Source organism: Chelmon rostratus, chromosome 19, assembly GCF_017976325.1.
Source record: "Chelmon rostratus isolate fCheRos1 chromosome 19, fCheRos1.pri, whole genome shotgun sequence".
NCBI classification, from domain to species: domain Eukaryota; kingdom Metazoa; phylum Chordata; class Actinopteri; order Chaetodontiformes; family Chaetodontidae; genus Chelmon; species Chelmon rostratus.
Window position 1 is genome coordinate 2,739,731 of NC_055676.1, and position 11,045 is coordinate 2,750,775.

Here is an 11,045-nt window from a genome sequence, read left to right on the forward strand (position 1 = left end):
ATACTGAGAAGATACTTTTTGTTTCTGAAACATGATTGATTTTTAGTGCAATGCTTGCCAACCTGGCAACCTACTAGGACACGGCAGAGCAGCAGAGGCCAACGCACAAGGCAGCAATCATGGAGGGGGATAGTCCATAAATAATCAAATTTGGACTGAGGGATTTTCTTGTCCATGACTGTGGTAAGAAGGAAGCAGTCGAATGCAAGGTCGTCAGTGACACGACCACCACAACATCCAACTTCATCCATCACTACAAAACCCAGAAAACAAAGGTAAGTCAGTGTGTCTATATAACTAACTTACCGGCTATATAAACGTTAGCTAGTAAGATGCTAAATTTAAGCTTTATTAAACTTACCTTTGAACTGGACGTGCATTTTATTGAGAAGACATAATGTAAATGTAATAGACAATCAGGGGATTGAGTTGAGACCATATAACCAGATAAGATATTTGGGTATGTTTGGACCACATATGATAAAAGTGGGTGAAATCAGATTTGAAAAGATCAGATTCCAGATATCAAGTACCTGATTGATTCCTGATCAATTTAAGCAGCTGTAGCGACAGTCTGTCTGTCATCATCTAAAATGGTTGAAATGAGAGAGTTTTTTGTACAACAGTTGTTTTCATTTTGGTTTTCTTAGTCAATGAATAAATCTGTTACGTCTGTCTGTGTGGCGCCGTTCTTATAACAAGGAATATTTAGCCTCTGTGACGGACACACACACACACACACACACACACCATACTTCACTGCAGGGACCAGGGGTCAAACCACCAACCTCCTGATAAGTGATGACTGCTCCACCTCCTCACAGCCACCACATCATCTCCCCTATGTTGAGGTGTTGGAATGTCACCATATTTAAGTACAGCACATCTACAGGACGATCCTTGAACTGAGACAGGAGATATGATCTAATCATGTGATCAAAGCTTCATATTTAAGTGACTTGGTGACGCCTGAGTCATTTCTATTTCTAACTGAAAACTGAGATGTCATTTAAAGGTTTAATTATTGTGTTGCATATCTACATGGCCAGATACCACTGGGGTGAATGAGAAAATGTCTTTTGTGGTTTGGGGGAATTAACCATTACATTTTAGCATCAGACGAATGGTCTGCCCAAGGACCTGAACCCCAGACCCTCAGGGGCCACTCAGGTGGGCAGGGCAACTGTTTGAGCATTTGTTGTCTGTATTCAGTCTGAAAATGTGTTCCAAAGTTCAGCTGAACATGGGATGAGGCTTCAGCAGTATGACTTCATCACACCAGACCTACAGTCTTTTTAAATTAAAATCCCTTTTTCTTCCTCAGTAGCTCCTTGTTGTGCCGTGATGGAGGGACACTGGTACTCAAACAATGGTTATCTGGAATCTACCCACGTGATCGCTCACTGCTGAAATGCCACAGTAGCATTTGCTGGAGAATGAATTGGCAAGTGTGCATATACAGAGTACTGCAGGTTTCATCCACCATCACTTACACTGGACTGGCATTAAGATGGGGTCTCTTCACAGCCAGGATGAACCATAGACACGAGTACAACAAACTCTCTCAATGTACATGTGGGCACAGGAGAATTGCATTAAAACAAACAAAAAAAAAAATAAAATAAAAAAAAATGTGGACCTCTCATTTAGCTTTGTCTCTCAATCAATGTTACTTTGCTCGTATATGCAAATAAGGTATTTTTGAATATATTTTGTATGCTCTGTTAGCAGTTCTGGCAAAAAATAGTAACTACATTTAAACAGCAGACAAAGACTCAGGATTGATTGCAGAATGTATTTGGCTAACACACTAAGGCATTACTATCTGTTATGCAACGAGTAAGAGCAGTATCAAAAGCATGAGAGTACATTTAAAGTGAGTTTACAGTGTAAACACAGTCACATAGAATCAGTATAAAAGCATAGAAATGCCAGTATTTCATACCGCACACTGAAATCTGTCAAAAGAAAATTCCCAACACAGCTTGTATGAGATGCTTTGAAATAACATGCAGGGAGACCGACATGGGTGCTGGTTAGAGGGCGATGAGTGAACGAGCTGATGTGATCAACATCTTCCGTATCGTCATTATTGTTGGTCTCAATCTCAGAATCGGTGATTTTCTAAATCTAAATGTCTTTGGTTACATATTAGAAGCGATGCAGCACAGTGAACGGAGTAAAGCTTCTTTCATGACCTCTGAAAGAACAACAGGACCATGAGAAGCGTCTTTGTGAAGTTCAGTTTTAAAGCCTTATGGCACATTCCCAAATGTCCCAAACAGTCCAGGACCTTCTCACTGTTTGGGTAAAGTGCTAGTAGGTGTTGCTGAAGAATAACTTATCAAAGAAAGAACTGGAAAAGAAAAAGAAGGTTATTTGGTCATAGATACATTTACAACTGAAAATTCAAATGGAAGCGCTTGACTTAAAAATTGTGAAATGCAAAACATAAAGTAGTAAGTTTCAGTTTACCGTTTCACCCTTGAGCTGTATGAGCTGTACATATGAGGGAGCTACAAACTGTGACATAATTGTGACTAACAGCAGGATTTTCCTGAGTGAAATGATCCTCTATGACTGACAGGTGGCACAGGGGTCACAGTGTCTGCAAACAGGAAGTCCATCCAGCGGTCCGCAGGCTGAGTCAGGCTGCTGTCGCTACACTGTGAACGCACCGTCTCACATTCTGGTCTCCTCTGGTGGTCGATTCATGTAGTCCTGAAGGGCCTGGTGCAAAGGCAGCCACTTCTTTATTGAAGCTTTGATAGCTGTGATCCATCTGTAGCATCAGAAAGAACATGACAGCATCTGCTCTGCATGTCTTCCACTGGTGGCTCCCTCACTGGGTTCTACCTCTTCTCATGTCAAGAGCTTCAGGATTAACAAGTGTTCAATACTAAAGCTGATATGATCCCTGAGTTTCTGGACTGATACCAAAATGTGAATCTGACCAAACATTCAGCTTTCATAACTACTCTGGGACATTTTGGTCAGTAAGGAAGTGTTGAGGTTTAATATCCAGCCTAAAACACGATGTGTAGCCAGTGTCTCAGGTTGAGCCTTTAATTCAATTGTACACAGGACTTGGTGACTTTTTAACCCCATGATGCCTGAATTTATTTAGAATTATATTTAAAAAACGAATTCTTTGTGTTTTTGCTTTCAAATTGATCCTAAATTAAGAGGAGTTTGTTAATTTTTCTGTAGCACATACAATAGATTTAGGTATGATGCAAATTAGCGACAACAGGCGTTAATGTTTAAATGCAAAAAAAATACTTTTTTTTTCAAAATTCATAAATGTGCATCATAAAAAGCCATTCAAAAATGTATTTATTTAATCAAAACAGCCACAAAATTATGAATGTGCACAAACCGGCATTAGAGGAAAGCATGCGCGATTCAGCTGCAATGTGGATTAAAGCGGCGTGATGCAAATTCACGACAATAGGCGTCAAGGGGTTAAATTATTGATCAGAGAAAAAGCATCTCAACATCAATCATGCTTTAGTTCCCAGAGAATGCAGATTTGTTAAGCGTGAACATGCTTCCTCGCTGTCCTGACAGAAGGATGTGATTCAGGTGGTATGATCTCATAAATCATATTTATGTTGCAAGTTAGTTGGATATTAATGGAATTTCTAGGATATTTTTGAGTTCTAGTAAGTCCAGCTTTCAGGTGATGATGGTAGAATGGCTGGTCAAGCAAATGTGTTGCGTCACATTAAAAAAAAACAAGTCCAACAGCATAAAACCACAAGACAGGAGCCACCATCCTAGTGTTGTCTGTGAGACTATAAGAGACCAGAGTTCAGCAAACCACAGTGCAGATAAAGTGGGCTATAGCAGCGTATACTGGGCTAATGGAAACAACAGTGTAAGTGTGTTAGAGGATTTCACTGTGGAGGTACATTAATAAACTGAAGAACAACAAAGAACCACAACAAAGTGGCTTATCGTGTAGGACAAGCTTCTGAGCTCACGACTGGCTTGTTTGGTTAAAAAAATGGAAATGCATGTTCTTAAAATTAAGGTTGTAGACTAGTTCCCTGAACGAGAACCAGCTTCTCACCGTTTATTCTCATTAGGATTTTCAGCACAGAGGTAGAAAGTCTTGAACTCGTCAGACGGAGGTTTCAGCTCGATGGTGGATTTCTTGGATCCATAGGGCTGCTCCCGCACTGCGTACCCCTGAAGGTAGATCCCACCTGAGCACACAGATCATAATGTTTACTCATCTTTGACAATCGTTCTGGTTCATTCATTTAGCTTCATTCAGTTTCAGGCATTTCCTTCACCAAAGCTGCGTGAAGGCTCGGCAGAGAGAAAACAGTGGCCAGTTAGCAACAGGTGGGGAAAGAGGCTGATGTGATGTGAGTAGGTGCACTGAGCAACATTAGAAATGAAGAGCTTTTTACGTAGAATGTGTCACAAATAAACAACATGAAAATGCAAAAGACGTTGCTGGTGAAGCTGCTGCATCTCTGCCTCAGCAGCATGAAGTTCAGACAGTTGGAGCCCCCCAGGCTCCACACAGCAGAGAGCAGCAGTCTCACTGTCACTGTAGGCAACATGCAGCCACTTAACCTTTCATGTTCAGTGCTGATGTCTGAGTTATTTCTCATGGATTTCATTAAAGATGGTTGAGTTCTCTGAGACAAAGGTGATGACAGAAGCAGTGATTACTCCAGTAATTGATTAGTCAGTTGAAAGAAAATTCATCACCAGCTGTTTTGTTAATTGTTAATTGTCATTTTTCAAGAAAAAATGTCAAACATTTCCTGGATCCAGCTTTTTAACTATTGGTTAGACAAAAGAAGTAATTTGAATGCATCGCTTTGGGCTGCAAAAAGTATGATGAGCCTTTTTTTACATTTTTTGACATTTTATAGACTAAATTATTCAATTTATCATTAAAAAACCATGTTCACCATTGCTTCCAGTGAAGAAGCTCCCTGGCCTTGGGTTTAAAGCTGCTGTAATCAACATTTGTACACTGTCAGTGAATCAGATGACTGTGTACAATGTGAAGGGTGCTGCTTGTAGCGCTGAACCCACAGAGAATTATCAGCAACCTTTCATCCATTGTTTCGGTTTGCCGGCACACAGACTCTGCCGTCATTTGTTTCCAGCAGCAGTACACAGCTGTCTCGGTGAAAAACCTGTGTTAAACCCACTGTCCTCTCTCTGCCCGGCACCAAACAGCAGGCTGATACAGCTGATACAGAGCTGTAACAGCAATGTGTTTTCAGTTTGTTTTGTTGCCCCTGATCAATTAATACAGCTTTAAAAAATATAATTCACAATGTATTTCAGAGGAAACAGTTGCAAATCATCTTCTTAAATCATCAACGTGTATGAGTATATCTGCAGTTTTAATGCCTCTTCATGTTCTTTATACTTATTACTGTGTCCTAAATATATCATAAAAAGGCTGCTTTCACATAACCGCTGTAATAAACCTAGAAGTGGCAGCAGAGATCACTGGGGGAGCTGGTTGTCTTATTTTTGATTCTGCACACCCACACAGACTCAGCATTCGAAACAATGACATGTATCCGTACCATGTGCATGTGTGGCGCGGATGCTGCTGTACAAAGAGAGGCAGCCGTCCTTCAGAATGCAGTAGTGCTGCACCCACATGTCCTTGCTTTTGTCCATTTTATGAAGCAATCCGAGACACTCCGGGTTCTTCACAGCCAGCGGGGGCAGATTAGAGTTGTGTCTGGTGACATCCACCCACACGTGGTTCTGAAACATGAGAGTTAATTGAGGAGATTAGAGTTAGCCTGAGGGCTAAATATGACTGGTGATAAGCCAGTGTGAGCAGCAGCCCGACACGTTCTTTCTAATCCACCTCTGGGGGAAATATCTCAGTCAAACATGATTTTTTAAATTTAGACCCATTGGATTTATGACAGATTAGATTCAACTTTACTGTCACTGCAGAAAGTACAAGTACTGCGACAACGAAATGCAGTTCAGCATCTAACTAGAAGTGCAAAAAACAGGAAAGTGCAGAATAATGCACATAAGTATAGAGATATATAAATACACTATAACATATGTACAGTATGAACAGCGTGATAAGAGCATGGTGTGTGCTACTGTAACCTGTATATGTAAGAAGAGAAAATTAGCTGTTACCTGTGTGATGGGGTGAATAGCTTTCTCCATCGCCTCCAGCCACCTAAAATCACAGGATGCAGTTTAAGCATGATGTGCATCGAAAACGTTTCTTCAACTAAATCACTGTTCATGTTTGAGACAAGTGCGCATGAATGTGATTTCTATATGAGTGCCCCACCAGGCTTTGTCACATCTCTTCATTTAAAATACCTGTTTTTCTGTACCTGTAGTTCTGTTTTTTCCATCCAATTTCCATTCAGCTATTTGTGCAAATTGAAACACTTATAAAAACACATACATGGAAAGAAAATCAGAACTATCTTTGGTTTGTGAAGCTCTTATCTGTACTCTTACCTTTTCATCTCCTGGTTGGAGGTGGCACAGAAGAAGTACACTCGGGTGCCGGCCTGAGGACGGCACTTGAACACAAAGGGTTTTCCCAGGGAAGTATCCGGACCCACCTCAGCCCCCTCCAGCTTCACTGCTGACAAAGCCCGCCTCTTGCCTTCATCCTGTAATGAACAGGAAGTAATGTCAAACACAAACTTCTTTTTCAGAAACTACAGTAGTACGTAGTGAGGATGACTCACCCGTTTGTGTCTGTAGTAGTAAAGGTAGCAGTCATGAGTGAGTACGAACCACCTCTTCCTCCAGCCTTTAATCAGACCAGACTGGGTGCGCTTGTGGAGATAGCCTCGACATGCTGGTCTGGGGGTGTTAGGACCACGAGCAATGTCTGACCCAATGGTCAATGTCAGAAGATCTGGACCTACAAAATCAGCACCATTCAGCTTCAATTAACGTCCATTTAAGTATTTGATTCTATATTCAAACGCTCAATTTGTCAAAAACACAAAGATGATTGAAAACATTATTAAAAATCCTACAGTAGATATGTCACCTCACCTTCACCAAGCATTCTGGTAGACTCAGAGTGCTGAATCATTGGCTTTTACTCTACATCAAAGTGGGTCGAGGCAATAAGTTATACCCAGACACTGTATTTTAATATATATACATTTTGCTTATGTGCAAAATCCTCTGTGAAATTGATCCATTCCTCACAAGACAATATTTTTATATGCTTTTGTATATAATGTACAAAGCCTTGTGCATTTGCTCTGATTTGTTCTGTGTTATATCTTTCCTTTTTATTCCTGCTGTTGCAACAAGTGAATTTCTCCAGTGTGGGATCAATAAAGTCTTATCTTATCTTATCTGGTCTGGTCTTGTTATCAGGCCTGGAAACAGCATACCTTGCCGGGCCAGATCGGCAGCCTCAGAATGAGGAATGCTGGTGACATCGGTTCCATTGACAGCTAGGACGTAGTCTCCCACCATCAGCCCTGCTTCCTCAGCAGCCCCATCTGAAACAACAGAAGAAAAAAAAAAGCAGACACAATCCTTAGTGAACATATGGTCTACCCTGGTTGCCTGGCAACATCATAGTGACCCAGCCGGTGGCCGGGGCCTCTGGGCCGGGTGGAGTTTACCTCTTATCTGTGCCTCCAAAGACAAACTGTACATCAACCACTGGTGTGAGTATGTTTGTCTGTCTACTTGTATTAGTCAGGTTGTATGGCAACCCACCCGGGCTGTAGCCCAGCTCTTTCTCAGTGTATGCTGGGACAACCACTTGACCCTGAACAGCAAACAACAATGTTCTTTACTGCCCCATATCCAGCCCATGGGTTTTTCTCTGCACTACTGCATCCATAGCTGTTGACTGATTTCTTTTCATCAGGCAGCTTTTTGTTTGCAGGTCTCCCCCCAGACATTGGCATACACCCACCACTGTAGTGCATTTGTTCTAAATATCATGCAAACTGTGCTTTCAGTGGGATAGTTGAGTAAAAAGTGGGGAGACAATATGAACAGACCCAAAAACTACAATTACTGCATTGCTGCATTTGTTACTGTAGATGATGGTCACTACTGATGCAATACAATGGAGACAACCTGTGACATGGAGGTTTGAATACATCTGATCTACTTTTACTTTTACCTCAGAAAAGCTAAACCTCTCAGCGACTCAGAAATGGCAACACCTCAATGAGTCAGGGGCTCACTTACTTGTGTCGACCTCTGTGACCACAATGGGTTTAGAAAACTGTATTCGAAAGCCCCAAGGATACTCCCCCGTGCCTTTGCTGATCCTGACAGTCCTCTCACGAACTGAAAAGGAGGGAAAGTTTGAGTAAGTGTTGGAAGATTTGTATGCATCAGTTTACTCAGTTCAGTGGAAGTAAGCAAGCACTACCTTGCATGCACTTCTTACTGCATGTGTTAGTTTTTCATTGATGACCTTCTAACGGAGATTCAATTGGAAATGAATTTTCTCCATGACATAAGCTTACTTGAGACAGCCCGAGCTCTGGTGTTGAGGCTGGGAGGAATGGCCCCTGAGCCTGCATCGTCTCCCTGGTAAATCCACGCTGAAGAGTGGAAAGTCTCAGTGTAAAAGCCTCTGTCTTCATTGTCTTGAATAGTCATGTCCATGGCATCCTCTGACACTGGACAAAAATAAAGAACACATTTCAGTGTGCAGCTGCAGTGTCTGGCTGTGCTCGTCGCTAAATGATGAAAGTGCATTAATGTGCAATTCTACATTTCAGGTCCAACGTGGCAACCTTGATTAGATTCTGTGCAGCCAGCACAAGGCTCAGAAGAAGCTACCTGACTCCTCTGTGATGTCGCTGGTCAGTGAGCTCCCTCCGGCCGAGCTCCACTGCTTGCTCTCCTTGAAGAGCTTTCGCCTCTTAGCCCAGTGGTCCGCGCTGCCGCCGTCTGAGTCTTTATGGACCACAGGCCTCAGGTGCTCTTTGGCGTCTAAAGAAGCTGGATCATGATAAACAGTCACGACAGGTGAGTTTTTTGCAATACTCAGTGAATATTTGAAGGCATCTCATAAACACTGGAGTAACTTACATCTGGATACAGGCTGTTTGTCTGTCTTGTCGGTTTTACTGAGCTGCTCTTTCGTGTGGATTTCTGTGTCCGTCGAACCTCCAGCGGGACATGATGCAGCGACTGCAGGTTTGTCTGAATCCTCTGTGTGCACACCATCCGTCTCCTCCATCATCAGCGACACAGGGGGGCTGGGATTTCCAGTTTTTTCACCAAATGGTTCGGACTGAACCTCTTGTGTAACTTGTTTTTCCATACGGCTGCCGGGAGACGATGCCGAGTCCATCTGCTCGAGCGCTGTCATGACTGAGACTAAATCCTCTGGGCTTGCCTTTTGGACCTTACTGTTGTGGATGAACTTTGCAGGATGGCTCTGCAGCATTTGCTCCTCTGAGCCACTGCAGGACGGAGGGATGACTTGTATGGTGAGGGCTCTTCGTCTGAGATCCTCTGTGAGGGGCTCTGGGCTGTGATATTCTACTTCCCCCATTTCTTGGTCAAATCCACTGTCTGCTACTTCACTTTGATCAACTTTAAATCCACAGTCATCAGTGTCCAGACTTTCCGCATGCTTAGAAACGCTCTGTTTTAAGTCTACGTCCTGTTGACTGACATCCCTATGATGGTATCCGATGCTGCTTTGTCTTCGGCATTGTTCCGTGGCAGTGAACAAGTCATCAGAGTTATCCTCAGAGCTGGTCACATAGAATGGGCTGAGCAATGATTGCTTCCCATCATGGCTGTCTGGGATTTCTGACACAGGTTTATAACTCCCCTTTCTCTGAGAAGAGTCATAATGTCCTGTTCTAAACCCAGACAAGCAGAAATCGCCCTGGCAGATATTTCCAGACCCCTCAGTCTGGAGAGGAGCCGGGCACATGATCAGAGAGGAGAAAGATTCACTGTAGGGCAGCAGGAGATCCTCCTGCGTTAATCCCAGCGGGCCAGACATCCCAGGAAATGTTTGCCGCCTTTTCTTTGGTAGCAAACACGCTCTGTGTTCTACAGTGGCGATGCTGTTGTTTCTAATGCAGGACTTTTTCTTCTGGTAGTTGATGAAGTCTTTGGTGAAACTGGACCTGTTGGTCGACAAGGAGGGTCTCATGAGCAGGGGCTCATAGTTGTCGGATTCTGATAACTGATCAAATGAAGGCGACAGATCTGCTCTCTCCTCCACCTCTACAGAAACCAGGCCTTCAGATTCTTCTTTACAGGTTACGTTAGGTGTCAGGAATCCCGTAAAAGCACCAATCCTGCAGGAAGCCAGGTCGTGTGTCAGGTCCTCTAAGGAGTTGTATTTAATGTCTGCAAACTCTTGAGGTGGAGGAATGTCCCAGAACTGATCATAATGTTTCCTCTTCCCTGGAGGTTTGACGTTTAACAGGTGATTCCCCAACACGGAGTCAGTTGAGATCTGTTGTGTGTGACCGCTGCAGCAGTCGCCGCAGCACAGTTTTGTCGGACGGACAGATCTGGGATCACTCTGAGCCTCTGTCTGTTCACCGAACGTAAATCTGTAGTTTGTCTTCTGATCTGCGTTGCGACTGGTCAGCCGCTCAGGCGACTCATTGTCTGGCATCCACGTCTTCTCACACCTGCTGTCAAAGAGCGTCTCAGCCGAGTCCCCCTTGTTCATGAAGACAAACGTGGTCTTGGTGCCTGAAGCATGGAGGTGCAGAATCTCTTGGATTTCGAGCTTCATTTGTGATCCGGAGCAGTTAATTTTCATGATGTTGGTAACTGGTGCGAGTGAGTGGCTCGGACCTTCGGACAGGGGCTCGTGTGACTGCTGGAACATGATCTTCGGGGATGAATCCTCCCTGTCATTGACGGACACCGTCGTCACTATCTTCACTCCTTTCTCTTTGTCCTCTGTGGTTTTCATATAAACACTCCTCTGGTTTGGAAACAAGTTCACGTGATGATCCTGTTTAAATTTTTTCTCCTTGGGTGGAGCATTGTTGTATTTCTCCTCATCTTCAGATCCTGACAGAACATTTTCCTTT

At 43.2% G+C, this 11,045-nt stretch overlaps 1 protein-coding gene across 1 annotated transcript; it reads right to left on the reverse strand.

Annotated features, from left to right (window-relative positions):
- Positions 1 to 1,876: 1,876 nt before the first annotated feature.
- On the reverse strand, positions 1,877 to 9,323 carry pdzph1 (PDZ and pleckstrin homology domains 1). Its single transcript, XM_041960802.1, has 11 exons — positions 9,061 to 9,323; positions 8,809 to 8,970; positions 8,490 to 8,645; positions 8,206 to 8,307; positions 7,389 to 7,499; positions 6,723 to 6,901; positions 6,487 to 6,644; positions 6,151 to 6,193; positions 5,568 to 5,754; positions 4,076 to 4,211; positions 1,877 to 2,782 (listed from the first exon to the last, which is right to left on the reverse strand). Exons 1-11 carry the CDS (start codon positions 9,293 to 9,295, stop codon positions 2,683 to 2,685), a joined length of 1,569 nt encoding a protein of 522 aa, XP_041816736.1. The 5' UTR covers positions 9,296 to 9,323; the 3' UTR covers positions 1,877 to 2,682.
- Between the last annotated feature and the right edge of the window lie 1,722 nt (positions 9,324 to 11,045).